The sequence below is a fragment of the Sander lucioperca genome, chromosome 22, assembly GCF_008315115.2.
Source record: "Sander lucioperca isolate FBNREF2018 chromosome 22, SLUC_FBN_1.2, whole genome shotgun sequence".
Taxonomy (NCBI): domain Eukaryota; kingdom Metazoa; phylum Chordata; class Actinopteri; order Perciformes; family Percidae; genus Sander; species Sander lucioperca.
The window spans coordinates 19795269-19814763 of NC_050194.1; the positions used below are offsets into that span (position 1 = coordinate 19795269).

The 19495-nt window shown below is 41.8% G+C and overlaps 1 protein-coding gene and 1 non-coding gene across 3 annotated transcripts; both read right to left on the bottom strand.

Annotated features, from left to right (window-relative positions):
• Positions 1-308: 308 nt before the first annotated feature.
• On the bottom strand, positions 309-19283 carry polr3e (polymerase (RNA) III (DNA directed) polypeptide E). Of its 2 annotated transcripts, none has more exons than XM_031315248.2 (21): positions 19095-19283; positions 18166-18266; positions 16994-17044; positions 16762-16839; positions 16566-16681; positions 16251-16333; positions 15079-15186; positions 14452-14501; positions 14231-14350; positions 11442-11527; positions 10959-11003; positions 10770-10861; positions 10312-10432; positions 10117-10198; positions 9914-9973; positions 8605-8762; positions 8338-8399; positions 7776-8242; positions 4690-4767; positions 1866-1988; positions 309-1780 (listed from the first exon to the last, which is right to left on the bottom strand). In XM_031315248.2, exons 2-21 carry the CDS (start codon positions 18202-18204, stop codon positions 1724-1726), a joined length of 2076 nt encoding a protein of 691 aa, XP_031171108.1. In that variant the 5' UTR covers positions 18205-18266; positions 19095-19283; the 3' UTR covers positions 309-1723. The 2 variants fall into 2 exon arrangements, with proteins under 2 accessions (XP_031171108.1, XP_035853445.1); XM_035997552.1 differs by having other exon boundaries at positions 19223-19243.
• A 128-nt stretch (positions 19284-19411) lies between these two features.
• Positions 19412-19493, bottom strand: trnal-aag. The gene has a single exon. It is a non-coding gene; the product is annotated as a tRNA-Leu (tRNA).
• Positions 19494-19495: the final 2 nt, after the last annotated feature.

Below are 19495 nucleotides of genomic sequence, written 5' to 3' on the forward strand. Positions count from 1 at the left end.
TTTGTACGTCTACATTTGCGTATGTACTTTGGTTGTGGGTTTTTTATAAGCCGTTACAGGTTTCTACCACACCCTCACGTGTATTTTTGTACGGAGAGGTAAATTTAACTTCAACATGTTTTGGTTTGAACCAAACATCGAGACCATCTTTTTTTAAGCATAAGGAACAGTTTTCACCAAACATCATGAATTTTACACTTTATTCTGTTTTTTAAAATAAATGAATCACCTTACTAATCCAGGATCTGACATTTGGAGGTTCCCATCCCCATCTGGCGACTATAATAATAACAAAAGAAGAAAAATCAGACAGGTGACAATGTTTATTGAGCAATGTAACAAGCCAATGAAAAAGAAATACAGCTGTCATTTGACGATGTACTACTACATTTCCACTCCTGAAGGTTAGGAGTGGAGTATTTCAATGAGGATCAAAGCATTATTGTTCCTGTTATTCTGTGTATGAATGGGAGGGAGTTTGTCTTGTGAGGCACTTTTTAGATGGAGGCTCAAGATAGCAGCACATGGCGATATACCAGCATATCCATAGCAACAACTCCCCCATCACCCCCCCTAAATAGTAGTCCAGTGTTTGTACCAGACCGACGATCCGGTCTGTCAACACATCCATTCCACTTTGTTCGTACAAATGGATACAAATCCTAACAGATTTTTGATCAAAATATGACAAAAAAAATCTTATTCGAAATTGCATCTTTATTGGCTATCATCAAAATCAGTCTTTCTCATGAAAGGAAAACTATTTGAAACTGTACATTCAACCAAAAAGAAATCCTCAACATCAGCCATTTAATCCTTTTTCCTCAAACATTATATTTTAATACACATTCCAAATGTGGGAAAAGCCACATTAGATGTAGCAGTATCCAGGTCCATGATTGCCAAAAATATTAAGTGATTTCAGTTGTACAACATGAGCAAAATGACATCGGGACTTTTTTCATCTTTTTTTTTTCCTTCCTCTTTTTGTTTCAGGTTTGCTGACTCATGAACTTGGCAACGTTTCTTCAAGTGTCTCAACTCGTTTTAATTAAGCAACTGCATCATCTGACTTTAAAGCTCGCCCCTTTCATTTGTTTATTGAAGGTGGAATATATACTCGACTCAGTTGATATTTTTTAAGTCAGGTAAAGAGAAAGTGTGTTAAATTAATGGATGAAAAACAAATCAGGTTTTCTACCCTATGTTTGCTTTGTTGATGGTAGGATACAGTTAATAGTTTTCCCTGGCAAAATGTACAAATCAGGAGTCAAAACTAAAGCACTTTGAGCCATGTTTGCTTTCAATAGTAAACACCATCCTGATCTGGTAAAAGTTTAATTCAAAAATAATCAAACATGAGGTCCAAAATATGGCAAAATCTTTTGATAAACTGTATATGTTTTGCCGTTTCTTCATTCTTTTATATTCATATAGTCCTCCTCAGACACTCCAGCTCTTAGTGTGGGTATGTGAGGAGTTTCTATCCTCCGCGCTGCATCAGAGTGCTCCTGTCAATGTCAGAAATGCTTCGGTTGAAAACGAGAAAAGCTTCTTGTTCTGAGCCGACGGCTGACATCTATTGTCCTCCAATCGCCCACTCTTAGAGCTTGGCGAGCTGTGATTGTGATTGGCTCTCATCTCTCGTGGCTGCCCTCCCACTGGACACCTGGGAGAGGATATGATTGGCTGACGGTGACCGCAGGGGAGCAGGCTCTCAAGGTCAGGACGGTATTGTTCCCTTGAGGTACCACATCCCTGCGTGGCTAATGCAGCACTCCTGGAACCAACAGAGGACAGGTTAGATCAAAAATAAAAAACAATGTTTCAAAAACAAAAAAGGTGCATGTTCAGTCTCATCTCACATGGAGCAGCCGGTCGACGTCCGCCTTAGGGGCGTCTCCAAACTCCTGGGCCAGTCTGGCTTGTATCGCGTTCCTCCTGACCTTGTAGTTCTTGGTGAACAGGTCATATAGCAGCCGACGTTGCTACAGGAGGAAAAACAATTAATTTAAAAGGAATAGTAAGACAGTTTGGGAAATACGCTTATTTGCTTTCCTGCCAAGAGTTAGGTAAGAAGATGGATACATCTTAGCCAGCAGGGTTAGAGATAGCCTGGTGCTACCCACAGTCTATAACCTTTTGATTTGATTTTTTTTCACTCCTCGTTTTTGTACAGATTAAACAAACAAGTTGTAAACTAGTGAGCTTTAGAGGTGGTGGTGGGTGGATTTCGTTTCAAGGGCCAGGGTAGCAGTTACCCCCTGTCTCCAGTCTTTATGCTAACTAGGGATGCAGCGAATCCAGGATTCGGCTTTGGCCGAATATTGGGCTTTTTGACGGGGTTTGGTTTCTGCCGAGCCTTAGAATTTTTTTCCACCGAACCGAACCCTACGCTTGCACTACGCGCTCTACGCTGGTCGACGTAATGATGCTGCCGTTGATTACGGGAAGGTGTTTACGTAGGTGGACCGTTCAATGCAGTAGGCTGTGAGAAAATGAAAATGGAACTCGTGAGCAGAAAAAGTGTAGTTTGACAGTAGGGCTGGGCGATAAATCGATTTTATCGATTAACTCGAATGTGTAGTTAACGTCGATTTGTTAAAATGAAAATCGATTTTCTCCTTAACATCCGCCGACGCTCCCCTCTGGGCTCCCATAGCTCCGAACGGGCTCAGCCCTCGCTCCGTGCGTTTGCCATAGAGATACACAAACAACATGGCAGCGACAGGGACTAACATTAATTATTTTCTTAACTAGTAGTTTCATTACTTACTTATCCGTAATCTCCGCCGAAATGACCGGCAGCTCGCGGTGCTCTGTCCCCGGCTGAGTCACCTATTCTCGGATAACTGAACCACCAGCTACCGCTGACCTAAAGGACCACGATGCGGGGCACCAGAGGCGGTGTTGAGGAACTCTTTTGCGGCTCAACACATCTACTAAATGCCGCTGATACGACCGAGCTGTGATGGAGGTCTGTAGCGGCTTAAACAACTAGCAATCGCCGCTCTGTAGCACGGAGCTCCTCTTCGACGTTTGTTTCTACCGCTAGTTACTACGAAGGAGCTTGCTACAGGTATGCTACATTCAAGAGACCATGGGATGTTAATGTACGTTACTCAGCAACAGGTGAAAATAGGGGCAAGGTTGCGCAATAACGTTAAAATGATTTGAACTTTTAGCGAGGAACGAGAAGTGAAATACCTGTATGTGTGAAAACAGCTTTATCTCACGCATCCGTTTGTTTGTTGTTGAATATATAGCCCCCCCCCATCCAAAAAAAGGGAAAACACTCAAACCAATTTATATTTCCACAAAATTGGCATGAATAATCATAATGGTATACATGCCTCATGTGTGTGCGTGTGTGTGTGTGAGTCAAAACAAAATAAAGTTAAAACTTGTTTTGAACAATTTCTTTGTCATCTGCAGATTGATTTTGAGTAGGGGGAGAAAAAAATCGATTTAAATCTTAAATCGGATTTTTTTGGAAAAAATCGGGGATTTTATTTTTAGGTCATATCGCCCAGCCCTATTTGACAGTACTTTCAGTCAAAAGAAGGTGATTCAAGTCGAGCTACATGTTCAATTTGCAAAGCAATTTTGTCTCGTGGTGGCAAGGACCCTAAACAATACACATCGCCGCTGTTAAAACATTTGCGTATGAAACATCCAAAAGAATACAACTTGTGCATGAAGAAATCTACAGACAGCAGCCAAAATGCAGCAACTTCAGGTACGGCAAAGGAAGGACAGTCACAGCTAAAAACTTGTGTTAACCAGACAGTGCCTCTCCCGGGCTGTCAGCCGTTCTCTCGGCAAATGAGTCTCCCTACGGTGGGAGCAGAGCGACCGAACGGCCGGCTTCTGCTTGTTAGCTAACGTTAGCGTTCTAATTTCACCCACCCAACATGCCTTCATCATACACTGGTTAGCAAAAATTTGCCAAACTAAACTGTCACTCATCTGGCGATTACGATGTGAAAAAAGTGTGTGAATCCAACATTATGTTGATTACATTTAACTATTTTAGAGGCTGTGGACGTTGTTTACTTCATTAATGTGTTTACTGTGTTAATGGACTGAAGATGGGAGTAGGATCCGGTATTCCAGAGCCCAAAAATCTGGATTCGGTGTATCCCTAAAGCTAACTGTCTGCAAACTCAAGCTTCATAGGTATAAGAGAGGTATCGATCTTCTCATCTAACTTGCTGCAAGAAAGCAAATAGACATATTTCCCAAAATGCGGTACTAATCCTTAGAGGAAACAAGCAACACAAAGGGAAGACCAAACAGTACCATGTTCTGTCTGAAGTCATCTTTTAACAGAGGAAATCCAGTGCAGACATTTGCAGCTAAAATGCACTTATTACCACGAAGAGTCAACCGTCATTTCCTACCATTTCTCAATGTAGAAGAAGAAAAACACATGGTGGCTGACAAATACAACCGTGCCCTACTTTTCTCTTTGATGTTGACTTGCAGTAATGCAACTAGATCATGGCACACGCTGAAATATACTGCATGTGGTTTCTAAAATTCATGTGAACTTCAGTGTTTACTGAAGGCTTTGACTTGTGGTTTGTGGCTCGTTTCAGCTGCAAAAGTCGACACGCAGAGACGAGTATACTAACTAACTACAATACTAATACTAACTACTATAAACCTGTTTCAAAAAGTGTTTACCTTGTCGAATTCCTCTCCAGTCTCCCACAAACCAAACACCTTCTGTTCATCAGGGGCTGCTGTGGTCTGAGCAGGAAACTAAAAGTTAGAGGGAAACAGCCATGTGAGAAAAGCATTTAACCAGGAGGTTACAAGTTCAAATCCCTAAACCTGCTAAAGCTAAGCCATGCTCCTTCCTCTCTCAACACGCACAATGGAGCAAAACACACGTCAGTAAAGGTTCTCAGCAGCAGTCAGAAACTAGAAGATTGTGTTTGGATTGGTGCAAGTGTTCTACCTACAAATCCAAGGAATCTCTGTGAGTGTGTGTGCGCCCCCACACCCCCCGTATGTGCAGTACAGCAGCGGGGGCAGGGAGTTGCTACATCCCAGACGGCGGCTCATTGATTGCGGTTCACCAACTCAGCTATGAACCCCGGTCTCCTGGGTTAAAGTCCTGTGTTGTTTGACCCATCCACCACCCCGACCAGCCTCCTTACACGTGGATTTTTCGGTCTTTAATACTACTACTCTTTACTCTTCATACTACGTAATCTTACAGCGTCGCGGTCGAGCTGCTGCTATGTCGGGTGTGTCCCATAAGGACGCTAAAAGGTGCCTTTTACGTCGTATCTGAGAGCCACTGACCAAGCGTCAGTATTTGACGACTTGGGAATGAGAACGGGTTGGTACACAAACACGTTGTTAGATGAACATCTAGGCTCTTGGGATCTCTCCAGCACGTTGTTTTGTTACCGGCGACTGCACACATTTCTCCGGCCGTTCTCCGTGCTGTAGCGGCTTCTCAGCAGGCTAAGCCAGGCTCCCCCCTCCCCGCCCAGCCCACATCGCTACCTGGATGTGTGACGGTTAGACGGAAAAAAAGAGGACAGACAAAGTTGTGGGGGAAAAAAATACTGGGAACCAAGCAATCAGCCTGTTCCGAACAGGCACGCGCTCCAAACGGGCACTGTACTTTCATCAAAACCTTGACTCAAGAGTGCAAGTGCAATTTTATACAGCATGGCTTTCCTTTCTTTCAGACACTTCATTTGTCTTTTAATTTGGTCTGTTGACAAAATGCCAAGCCAAAAACAAAAAGAGGCCGAGCACTGCGGTGACCAGAAGGACCAACACTGAGGAGGATTACAATCCAGACACAATTTACTGACTCAAAACTGATCTATGAACTGTCAGACATCAGAAACAATCATTTTCACAGGGATGTAGAAGGCGACTCGCCCGATTCCAGATCTGCTTGCATTTCAAAACAACAAACTGGCTTAGCCCCTTGCTGAGCAGTAATGAGCTTTGCTTTGAGGCTAATATGTGTTGCATAACAAAGATGGCATCCGGCCATATTCTCCTCTACGACAGTTAAAATCCTCTAACGTCAAGGATACAGATTTGATAAAAGCTAAGCCAGGACAGGGATGGTCCTGGCAGGAGGCCTGGCTGCTTAATGAAACAAGAGGATGTGGCCCTGCCCTACGAGCAAACACCACACCAAGTAAAAAACACAGCTACAAAAACAGTGAGGACAGTTACACCCATCTATATCAAGCCTTAGTCCAAACTCAGAGGACAGATCAATACACTTCAAACACACTGAGGTATCAGGTGGCCGCTGGAACTTAATGGGAACCTGAGAAGCAGGTTTGCGTCACTTCAGTGCACATACTGCTTTACAAGCAACAAAGCGCTCACAGGCAAAACGACCGTTAATGTCGTTATTCTGCATGAGAAAACAGATAGCTGCATTCAAGATGAGAAACCCCTTTATTCAGCTGCCACAGGCAGTTCTAACTAGACAGGAACCAGAGTAGCAGCAGCTCTTAACCCAAGACAAAAGGGGGGAGTAATCTCAGCATTTCTAAACCTGATGCACAGGTGAAACAGAGAACCACTCAGTTCTGCGTGTTCCTGACGTGCAGGCCTTTGATTGGAGCTGATTTTAGCAGAAATCTAATTAAAATGCTAATAACTACTAATGTTTGAAAACTCACAGCTAAACCAGGCATAAAAAGAATTATCAAATTATCTTGCATCACAAATGGTAGCAGCACCGGGTAAAAAAAAAAAAAACAGCTCTCTTATTTCTTATTCGTGCTCGTTATCGATTCGCCTTAGGTCTATGAAATGTCAGAAAACAGTAAAAATGCTTTATAATTTCTCAGAGCCCAAGTGACGTCTTTTAACGGCTCGTTTTGTGACCCAACACTTGAAAAACCTAAAGATATTCAACTTGCTTTGATACATGGAGGGGGAAAAGCATTAAATCATCACATTGTAAAGCCATCACGTTTTTGTCATTTTCGCTTTAAAAAAAAGTTTTTCTGCAATCAACATATTGATTAATCAACTTCTCATTTCAACTCTAATTGTGATAGAAAGACATTGTAGAGTTTACTGTGCAGCATTGTGCTAGGGCTGCAACTTATTTTTCAATTATCAATACACAAATTATGTTCCTATTAATTGTTTTATTCATGCCTACCAAATTTCCCTAAGCCCATGATGATGTTTTCATGCTGTCTTGTTTCATCTGACCAGCAACTCAAAATGTTCCTGTTTACTATCATAGAACGGTAAGAAAAACAAAGTATTCGCATTTGAGGATGTAAAATTGTGGCTTTTTTCCTTAAAAAACTGCTTAAATTTTACAGAAATTGTTTGCGGATTATTTTTTTTTTCCCCCTCAATCATCTAATCACTAGTGCTAACTGCAGTTTAATGAGCAAGTGTCAAAATGTAAAAAACCGTTGCTGCCATTCAGAGTTGTAAATTCCTGCCTAAAAGCAGCAGTAACCGCTGTGTGATGTTTTGACGCCCGATAATCCTTCAAACTTAATTTTTTGGTTCATATATCCTTACAGATACCTTTTGCAACATGCCCACATCAGTGCAACAGCCACTTGTGTTTTGCAAGACTATTGTAAGTCTGTACACAGCCAGTGACACTACTATGCACCCAAATGACACAACAAAGACAAAGATTTAGAGAAGTACGAATAATGGGGGCAGCCAGTGAAAATGAATTGGGGTTTTACATCCAACTCCTTGTTAATCCTCAGTTTTGACAGTAGAAATCCTGTGTGAATACTCACAGGCACCATTATCTGTTTGCACTGGCAGAGCAGTATGGCATCCTGTAGCATGTGGTCTGAGATGGAGGGGAAGACGCTCCGTCCCACTGGCATGGAGGCCAGGTGGAGGTTAAACAGCCTCTTGAACTCATTCAGCGTCAGTACAAAATGCTTCCTGAAAGTCTTTATCACAAAGTCCTGCAGCTCCTGGGATGCTGTGTTGGCGGGACTCCCTCCGTTACCATTAGTGTGATCTAAGGCAGGTGAGGTGGCACTGGGGTAACCATTGACAGAACCGTTGGGTATGGAGGAGGAGGAGGAGGAGGTGTCCATCGGTTCGTCTTCCTGGTCACTGAGGGGTTCCTGTTTGACGTGGACGCTGCTTCCTGCCCGTCTAGCGTTCAGGTCCTTCTGTAGGGACGACTGGTTTCCTTGAACACGCTCCTGAGCCATCTTCAGACGCTGCTCCCCGCTGATATGGACGGGCTCTGGAAAACAACACCCACACATCAGCTCACGCAAGATCATTTCTGCTGAATGTTTAATTTGTAATTAAAGGTGGCCGTAAAACACAACTACACACCAGGCTGAGGGGAATTCTTTGGCATGAAGTCTTCTTTCGAGAAGTTAAAGACCTTTTCCAACCTTAAAGGAAAGACACGAGATTGGTACAATCAATCTACAACCATCTAAGAACATTTAATAACACTTCTATGATTGACAAGAACGACCTGGTGAGATGGCGCAGATTCTTCAGCTAAAAAACATTCTTCCTGCTTCTGTGTGTGTGTGTGTGTGTGTGTGTGTGTGTGTGTGTGTGTGTGTGTGTGTGTGTGTGTGTAAAACCTACTTGCTCTGGATGCCAAGCCACAGCATATGTTGCCTGTGGGCAACATCTGGGTGTTTCTTAATGAAGTCTCCATCAGTAGGCAACAGGAACTCCCAGCCCCGGTTGACTCGAGGAACTGCCACATGCTCCAGGAACTCCTTCACATCCTCTGGAGGAAGCTGACAGAAGACAGGAGGAAGAACTTGTTAGTTCTGTTTACCTGAATCGACTGTAGCCTCAAGGTGAAAAGAAGCGTTGAAAAGAGCCAGCGTTGAAAGACACTCGTGCTCCAATCAAGCTTCTCAGTATTTTAACAACCATGGAAGACATCTCCAGGTGTACGAGTTTTGTTTGTGTTGCACAAAGAGAAATGTATTTGCTTGGACCGCCGACGAGGTGAAACTATTAAGCGCGATTTATGTTTCTGCAATAAATGTACGCCTTGGCTACGTATGTAGGTACGTGGAGACACGGACCCTACGCTGTAGCCTGTTGTGCACCTCTCGAAAAATGTAACTACACGTCGCGCCGACGCACGTCACTCGGCCGTGGCTTGGTAGCGTTGCATTCCCCCCCAACTCATTTCTCTCAGAGGATTAACCTTTCCTGCTACAGATTTCCCACCGTGGTCAGAAAGCACAGGGGAGACACTGTTTCTCTTACTATTCTGAATGATTCTGAATGGCAGATTCTACACTTACGAGAATACTTTGATTAGTTGGTGGAAGTAATTACACATGAATGACCACATATTTGTGAAAGAACAAAGGGTTTTTTGCTAAGAATCAACTAAAAAAATTACACAATGTAGGTTTAAAGAGATTGACGCACACACCAACGCTACAGCGAAAGCTCTGCGTGGAGCCTCTGCAGAACCATAAATCACGCTTTACTGTAAGGTATGACTGAAGTGGGGGTCTGTGTTGTCAATTCCAAAAAGGTCTCCGTTTCTGCCCGTCCATACAACGCAACCCCAGAATTTTCAAACCTAAACGGGGGCAACAGTGTTTCCAAATGTCTCCATTTTAGGGGTTTGAAAACACTGGAATGGTGTGGACGTGAGGCAAAAGATGAGTTTTTAAACAAAAACGTAGTAGTGTGGATGTAGCCTAATTTACCATGAAGCAGCCTCTGGGGGGGAGGGGTGCATATTTTGAGGCTGAGTGCCTCAAACAATTAGAGCTTTTCCCTGCTAGCTTGCAATTTTCAAGCATTTTCAATTTTATTATACAAAATGGTTGTGCCATCTTCAGCTGTCATTACCAAGCAGGCAGGAAGCAGAAGGCATTGTCAGTCATTATGGGAGGGAGCATGGTCTTGTGATCCTTACTTTGATGATGGATGCAATCTCCTTTCTCATCACAGAGCGCTCCAGAGTGAACCTCCACATCTACAACAGAAACAACTGAGTCACTGTGACTTGAAACCATGTCGACCACACACAAAACACATTATCAGGCACTGCACTGTTATTGGTTTAATTTGGGTAATTCATTAAAGGGGGAGAAGAGAGAGAGAGAGAGAGAGACTCACCACAAAGTCCCGGCCACGACAGAGCACTTCAGCAGGGACACCACTGTGAGGACTGCAGGTGTTTTTAGGATACAAAACATCACTGCAGAAAGGAAAACATACAGACACATCACTTAGCTGCCAGGTCTGTGAGTTTAATGTGAAAAATATTATAATCCAAATATTTATTTTAAACACGTTGGCATTTTCTCTTACCTCTTGACAACCCAGTTGCCCTGAACAAGCAGCGCCACCTGTTGGATGCATCGTAGCGTTGCGGTTGAGTCTGTGCCAGAGGCGAGCAGGCCCATCAGGTTAGCAAACGGCATCACCTTGACTAAAAGAGATATGGGAAATATATAAAATATAAAAATAAAATTTAAAACACTCAGCGACAATTACCACAAGACAAGAAGCTAACAGAAACCTGCACTTCTGTTTTGATGCATTAATAATACTGAGGAGGATAATGTTGTAAACCGTTCTACACGTCTGGCATCGACACAGATGCTTTGTCGCCCCCATCTGGTACAAAGACAAACCGCATGGGAAATGTGGAATGACTGATCTGCCATTCATGTATGTCACAAAATATACATTTCTAGAAAACCAGATGTTGCAGCCCTACTATCTGACAGGTGTGTGATTAGCTTTGTCTTAACGAGTTGGCCTACCATTCTTCATCAGGGTCTTGACTTGCTCTCCCAGTGGCAGAGTGCGGAGTTGAGCCATGGAGAGCACATTACTGGGACCAACTGGCTTCACACTGACGTACAGAAAAACAGTCAGAGAGAGGGAAAACGTCAATGAAGAATCTCTGATATTGTCTCAGAACTTTCGTTAGAAGTGTGAGTAATACTTACACTTTTTCCTCTGCAAGAGGGGGCATCAGCATAGCCAGGTACTCTCTGCAAAAATAAGACCATGTAAAGAGGAAATGACATAAGGAGGACAAGAGAACTAGAAGAATGAAACCAATAGCCTGGAGTCCTGGTAGAAGATATAAATCAATATAAGCCAAACATCTTAAGAGAGTGGCATAGCAGGGAATCAGTTCTCACCACCGACTATCAGACATTAATGCAAATCCACATAAGTAATATTTGCAATAAGACCAAACAAATACTCACACAGATGCAACATAAATCTACAATGCAACATAAATCTACAAAGCAATCTTAAGTCAGCATGTTCATTTAAAGTGAATGACTACAGACAACCAGTGAAGACAACTCTGGCTTTGCGTAATCAAAACCAAAAGATTATCTCAGACTCCAACCAAGACATAATCTAGAATCTCAGTCAAAGTCATGAGACGTGTCAAAATGCCATTTGTTGATACTCACTTAGGAGTTTTGACCAGTTCAGAGTTCTCTGAGGCGTCCACTGACTGGCAGAACATGTACTGCCTTTCATGCTCTGAACGTCCATCCTGAATTTAAACACAACAAAGACAAATTTGTTGGTGACAAGATCTACTTACGACAATGCATTGAGAGACCGCTACAATACAGCACAGCACACTACTGGTGATGTCACCGAAGTACAAGCTCTATCACGTTTGCCCTCCGGACGAACGATAAGGTACCTGAAGATCTTTGTCTTAATTTCTATCATTTTACACGGGCTCGGGCCGGGCTCGAGCTTGCGCGGTAAATGAGCGGTCCGGTGATGCGTTTCGATTAGCGGGAAATGGATGCTGAGGAGGTGAAACGGAGGCTGGCCTCTGGAGGACTTATTTTACTTCTTTGTTCCAACTTCCAAGTGGCCTATACCCTACGTTAGTCATGAATAAATGATGTTAAAAAATGTATAAATGACTCATTCTTGACAAAAGGCAAAAGAGCTGTGTGCGTGCGCACATTTGAATAATGTCGGGCTGTAAACGGGTTCGGGCTTTTAAAAAGCTGTCAATCAAAATGTACTTGTCTGGCTCGGGCCGAATTCTGTCGGGCCTAACTTTTTTTTTAAAGATAATTTTTTTGGGGCATTTTAGGCCTTTATTTGTATAGGACAGCTTAGACTTGAAAGGGGAGAGAGAGGGGGAATGACATGCAGCAAAGGGTCGCAGGTCGGACTTGAACCCGCGGCCACTGCGTTGAGGAGTAAACCTCTACACATGGGTGCCCGCTCTACTGAGGAGCATCTCGCTGCAGTCTGCGGGAAGGCGGGGCTTGACATCAAGCCCCACCCACATCCAAGTCAGTCATTTTTTTTATTTATTTTTTTTTCTTAACCTACGTCGTCTCCCCATACGCTCGAACGGACCAAGACGGTAGCAAACCTCATATCCTCTTGTTTCACATTAGATGACAGAAACTAATGTAAGCTAAACACAAACAACATTTCATGCAACAACAGTGAACTGTAATTGGGCCCGTGTACTTTTTCGTTCATTTGATTTCCGACTTTGAAACGAAAAGAGTGGTTCGGAAATAACGTAAGACTGCTCCGGTGAAAGCCTTGTTTTCATGAGCTTCTGGGGCTAGCTGCTAGCTAGCTCGGAAGCTACATCTGATGGAAGGCAGATTGCTAATTAGCCAATGCTAAAAAGTATGGAAGTAGCCTACTCGTTCCCCCTGCTTTCTATCAATATTCCTCAGTATTTGTCTTTTGGTGTAGTTTGCTAACATGCTCGTAGACATGTAAATTAACTGTTTGCGTGCTAGCTAAGTCAACGGTCAACACCTTTTATATTGTAACGTGAAAGCTCAGGCTGCGTTAGCTTCAGCTAAACCACAGCCGCAACTTGCACTGCCCCGTTAAAATGCAACTTCAACCATCGGATATAACGGTAATCACGTAGCGATTTTACTGTATCTAAACATCTGTCTGTGTGTTCGACATTTTGAAATACTTAGATTAGGTGTGTTACTGTGCAGGTAATATCTGAGGAGCATCTCGCATGATTGTGAGTTCTACTGAACCAGACTGAGAGACCATTTAAAGACTCAGGAACCCTTTGCAGGTGTTTTTGATTAATTAGCTAATTAGAGTGGGACACTTTGAGCCTAAAATATTGAACCTTTTCACAATATTCTAATTTTCTGAGGGTTTTCATAAACTGTAAGCCATAGTCATCAAAATTATAACAAATACAGGCTTGAAATATCTCGCTTTGCATGTAATAAGTCTATATAATTAGTTTTACCTTTTAAGTTGAATTACTGAAATAAATGAACTTTTGCACAATATTCTAATTTTTCGAGTTTCACCTGTATGCTTCTGGTTCACCTGTTAATTGTTAAAGCAAAATCGCCCCTTTGTACATTTGGTTGTGACTGAATTCTTGCTGTTAATATGAAAGTCCATAACGAAACAACACACCATTCTACTTTTGAGGGCTAAATTAAATGAAAATAGCTCGTTTTCCGTTTGAACACATTGTCGTCAATATTAACAAGGTTTAAAATGACCCATTTTTCAAATTTGGATATCATTTCAAAATCAGAAATCAGTAGTAACTACATGAAAACTTCACTGTTGCATGAAATATCGTTTGTGTTTAGCCTACATCATCAGTTTCTATCTAATGTGAATCAAGAGGCTCTATCAGCTTCGCTACCAGGCTGTCTTTTTTTTTTTTTTTTTCGTCTTCAAAAAAACTTTATTATTCAAGTACAGATCCATAAACACATTGAAAACATTAAATGCATACATACATACACGAAAAAGGGGCGCTTTAAATTTACATTAAAGAGGTTGTAAGGCATTGTAAATGTTCAGAGTCTGGATGGCTTTCTTATTTGTCAGTCCTTTTTTAAAGTTTTAAAATATAATTTCATGTCATTTTTAAATTGGTGACTAGCCTATTCGGTTTTCTTTCAGATCATTTACATTTATAGATATAAAATTTTCAAATAAAATGAAAAGATTCAAAATAAAAAACATGGCATAAAAAACATGGCATTTATCCAAATAATTTTCTTCATAGTAAAAAATGCTACCAGGCTGTCTTGGTCCGTTCGAGCATATGGGGAATGATGTAAGCAAAAAAAATGGCTGACTTGGATGTGCCTTCCCGCAGACTGCAGCGAGATATACTTGGCTCTACTAGGTGAGCTAACCAGGCGCCCAGGGCCTAACTTTTAAGGCCCGATTACAGCTCTACCCTAATGATGAGTGCTCCCCCTACCTTGACGCCGTGGTAGTGTAGGTGAACCCAGGGTTCCTCCGCCTGCTTCTTCTGGAGGAACTCGTACGACTGGATCCTCCTCTGCCGAGCCTGCTCTGACTCAGGACGAGCAAACCTCACCTGGAGTGGAAACAGATGCAGAATTTGTTTTAGAAATGATGGGTTCACATTGACACATAAAGTCAGTGTGATCATGAGTTTGTGTGTGCACAAGTCTTCACCGTAATGGCCTTGGCGTCCTCCTCAGCCTCATCCTGGGAGGAATCTCCACCTGCAGACAAAAGACCCTGGTTATTTAACAGTCGTCATACCTGATTGTAGCAGTTAGAACAATGATTACAGCCCATTTTATTTTTTCTCAAAAAGAGACTCAGGGTTGCAACTAACTTGCTTAATTTTCTCATATCATCGTTTGAGGGGATCGCCTTGTGTTGTCTGAACATCAGGTTTTTCTGTTCACAATTATATATAACAAAGGAAAGCCGCAAATCATCACGTTTGAGCTAGAAGCAGACAATTGTGGCATTTTTGCTTAAAATATCTAAATCAAAAATGTTGCAGATTCATTTTCAATCAGCTAATCCATTAATCAACTAATCAATGCAGCTTTAAAAAGGCTATACATTTTTTAGATTCTAATGTTACTAGTCATTGTTTTATACCAAATTCTGTCACATATTAATTCATTTATCTTAGATGTTGTGTTTGTGAACGGCAAGAGCTCATTAAACCAGTAATAAAATAATATAAAAATACAAATTTCATGATCTTCTGTTATTTAAAAAAAAAAAAAAAAACATCTATCCACACTAATCTCTTATTTATTTAATTTTGAAAAACTAACAGACCTTCATTGGCAGCCTCCCTCTCTCTGGTTTTGGTGTCAGCCTTGTCCAGGTACGAGAAGCTCGGTCTCATCTGGAGGATTCCCGTCAGAGGTGTGACGTGAAGCTCACCTGTTGACATAAACAATAAAACAATCAAACCAACATGCTACTTTTGGTGGTGGATTGCGGACTCACGTTAGGGCGTTTTCACACCTGCCTCATTTAGTGGGGCTGAATCGCACTAGAGTTTGTTTGTCCCGCTGGTGCGGTTCGTCAGGGCAGGTGAGAACGCGGCATTCGCACTCGGGTGCGCACCAAAAGCGGACCAAACAAGCGTACCGAGACCTACTTGAAGAGGTGGTCTCGGTACGCTTTCAATCGAACTCTGGAGCGGTTCACTTTGTGGTGAGAATGTGAGCCGTACTCAAACCGCTCCAACTATACATACTCCGCAAGTCTGAGCTAATGTCTCCTGTAGTCAGGTGTGTTTAGCAATCTGCGATGCAGCAGAGCAGCAAACTGTAGCAGCTTACAGTGTTTCTCTCACAGAAATAGACTGTGGTCAAGCTTGCCGTCCGTCACTCGCATCTCCGTGGTCAAACCAACCGCCGCTAAAGTTGGAGAGCAGAGCGAAGTCTCGGTGACCAGAGCAGACGTAGTAACGTCTCTCGCGAAACAATGTTTGATCATTTTAATGAAAGGAGCTGGTTTAACCATGGAGATGCAAAAAATATATGCAATAGTCCAGAACAAAGGACCTTCTTCCTGTATTTACTTTCTTGCTCCCACCCCCAGACACATCCGACCAATAAGAGGAGTGGACGTTCTTGCCTGATTTGTAATGGCACAATTTGGTACTCTTGGATTTTTCCAGGTGTGAAACCAAACCAAACCAAACCGAGGGCAAATGGCTCCAAGTTTACAAACTCACCAACGGATTCGGACCAAAGCAAACGAACTACAGGTGTAAAAAAAACGCCCTTAGTGTGTCATGAAGTCGATCATACCGACACATTTGGTGATCTTCAACGTAAACAGTAAAAATGTGCGACGTAACTTAACAGATAAGAAGAAGAAAAAAAACACTGATAAATATGAGTGACCTTTGTGTATTTACAAGCAGCAGCAACGGGGTTAGACAAAACATGAAACACAAGCACGGAGTTAAAGTGGACTACAGGATCAGATCAGACCTTTGCGAAACACAGCAGCAGCATATCTGGAGGTGTTGGTGGTGGCCTGGATGGAGCAGAAGGTCTGTTTATCCATCATTTTCCTACAGGAGAAAGTAAGAGAAGAATGTTCAGGCCAGAGACAACATTTTTTGGAAATACACTTATTTGATTTCTTGCCAAGAGTTAAATGAGAAGATTGATACCACTCTCAAGAGCTTTTGCTTTTAAACACTGGTGGTGAGTCATAACTAGCTCACACTGACCAATGGACAGTAACATACAGACAGGTGACTGGCAGTGTTGAGTGCAGATGAGGTTTAACAGGAGACATACGCTGAATAGGTGTTGGTTTCGTCGTACGTCGTGCCGTCCACATTCAGAGCTATCTGCTCTCCTTTGCTGCGACAGTAGTTTGGACTCATTGCGTCAATTGCCATTTCCAACTCCACCTGTATTATGTAGTGGTACCAAAAAAAAACATTACAAACATTTTCTACACTGATGGATGATAAAATAAAAGCCTTTTTACCCTTTGCTGCTTGGGTTTGATCTTCGCTGATAAGTGGTTGACATCATCGTAGGTCATAGTGGATGGCCTGACAGGGTACTGTGCCAGAAAAAAAACAATAAAAGGTGATTAGTGAGTTGACGCTTTGAATATTACACATCAATCACACTGAGGAAAAAAAAAAAAGAGTTGCGTTAACGTATAGAAAAAAGGGAGTTGTATTAGCATTAAGTAAAACAAAGGAAAATGTTACCTGGAAAAGATACAGCTTATCTGCAAGGCTTTTGGCAAGATACACATCAATCTAAAAGAAAGAGAAACATTGTTTAAAGGTTTTCTCTGACTATACAAACGTGTGTGAGGAACTGGTAGATCTTCTCATTTACAGGCCTTTTCTACAATGTGTGTAATTGTTTCTGATGCCGTTTATATGTGCGCTTGTGTGACTGTTTGTGTTTTGTTTTGTGCCTTATTGCTCTATTCCCACTGCGATACATTACCAATGTGTCCCTGAGCAAGACACTTAACCCCTAGTTGCTCCAGAGGCGTGTTACCTCTGATATATAGCAAATGTAAGTCACTTTGGATAAAAGCCAGCTAAATTACATGTAATGTAATGTAATGTAATGCCTCAAAAGAGAAGAATTAACACTTATCACATGGATATCGATGAGCCTTGGATCAATAACAATCTTAAATTTATTATATATTTAAGGACTGTGCATGTACACAGTTATACCAATACAGCAGCCTAATAGAAATTATCTCTGCCAGAACTGACACACAAAAACAAATTGAAGGTATAAGGTTGATGTTATTCTGTATTTGTGTAACTGTAAACAAATCCCCCCCCCACAGTGCTTTAGTCCATCTCTCTAGATACTGTCTAATTTTCCTTCCTGCCTGGGCAGTCAGCACCAGGCTAATTTGCTCTTCCTGAAGATATAAAACTTAAAAAAAAATAAATAAATAAATAAATAAATATATATAAAATAATATTTATTATTATTATTATATTATTATTGTTATTATATATATATACACACATATATATACACACACATATATACATATACATATATATATATACACATATATATATATATATATATATATATAGATAGATTCCCGGGTGCTGTAGACTTTAACATATGTTACTCAAACAGGAGTAAATTTGTTGGTGCCTATTTCTCACCGTGGATTAATTGGTTTAATTAGTGAGCTAGTGAGAAGGTAAAGTTCCAAATAAACTACATTTTTGTAATGATGAAGCCACATGCCTCCCAGTGAAATGGTGTGGCTCATTAAAGGTCTTTGGCACAGAGCAATAAGCTACTCAAACTTGAGAAAATGATCACGATAAATTCACTGTGGATTAAAATATCTCCAACCTAATCTTTTTTTAACTTCGGCCAACAGACATACCTCCTCTATAATGGGGTCATCATCATCCCCGCTGGCCATATTGATGTGAACTGAGCGAGGAGAGGAGATGAAACAGGAGCAGCAGATCTCAGAGATCCAACCTGGAAACAAAGAAGCACAGAGTTACATTAATGTATTCTAAGCTACACATCACTGTTGACATGTGGTCATAAAGACAACAGATGACAGGTAGCATGTGCATTAACAAGAACAATGTGATTCAACAAAGTTAAACCCAGATAGCCTTCATGAGATCTGTAGTAGAGGGTCTGTTTTCAATTAACCGACACCAGAGTTAACGTATACTATTCAACACCCCAAAAGCTAGCCCACAGCCACACCATGATCATGCAGTCTGTCAAGTGATGCGATCACTGACAACCAGGTAGATCTCACATGATGCAAGGCAATGCAATCAACATTGATTGACTGCTATTCATGCACACACTGAAACAATCGTTACATATAGCTAATACGTACAAAGCCGATTGTTATAATACGTATTACAGGCAGGTAACGTTATTCGTATGACATTCATATTACAAGTCATATTACTGGCTAGTTAGCTTGACTAGCAAGCTAGCAACAACCCCTTCAGCCACTTATCACAGGCCTGGACTACACTGCGGGTTAAATTTTAACTCTGACATGAACAATATAACGTTACACATGTAAAAGAACGCGGGACAAAAAGCAACAAGCGCAACATTTATATCCCCTGTAACGTTACACAAACGTATAGCTAAGCAACGAAACTAGCTAGCTAACATGCAGGTAGCCGGTCATAAGTAGCCTAGCCAGGCAACTTTAGCCTAGCATTAGCAAGCTAGCTTGGCGTGCTAACATGCAAGTCAAAATTACACACAGTAAAGTCACGAAGCGCCTATTTTGTTTCATAAAACAACATCCAGACTTCATTTAGCGCTCACCTGCACACTTCACGGTACCGTTGTAGCTACCTCATCCGTGTCCGAACAGTCCAGAAATGTGGTGCGTAGAGATGTAGGAGTAGTGTCTAACTAACTTGGGCTGCTTTCTGTCGGTGTCGGTATCTTACCATGTTGACTCTGCTCCACACTGACACGTGGGGAGGAGCTCGTGCCCATAATGCACAGCGAGACAAGTTAATCTTTCAACATTATTTACGTTGACCAGCTTTTCCAGCAATTCCAGTATAGATTCATGTATGTATATTTGCATTACTTATGTGGTGAGTAAATTTGGTAGGGAATGTATGAAAAGATTATGGCAGCGGTGGGATTCGAACCCACGCCCCCGAAGAGACTGGAGCCTTAATCCAGCGCCTTAGACCGCTCGGCCACGCTACCTT

Excerpts from the sequence above, each read along its gene's own strand:
- polr3e (XM_031315248.2), bottom strand. The coding sequence starts at position 18,204 with ATGGCCAGCGGGGATGATGATGACCCCATTATAGAGGAG. Across the intron at positions 14,502-15,078 it reads GAGGGAGGCTGCCAATGAAG|GTGGAGATTCCTCCCAGGAT; the intron begins GTCTGTTAGTTT and ends TTTTGTCTGCAG. Across the intron at positions 10,433-10,769 it reads CAAGACCCTGATGAAGAATG|TCAAGGTGATGCCGTTTGCT; the intron begins GTAGGCCAACTC and ends TATCTCTTTTAG.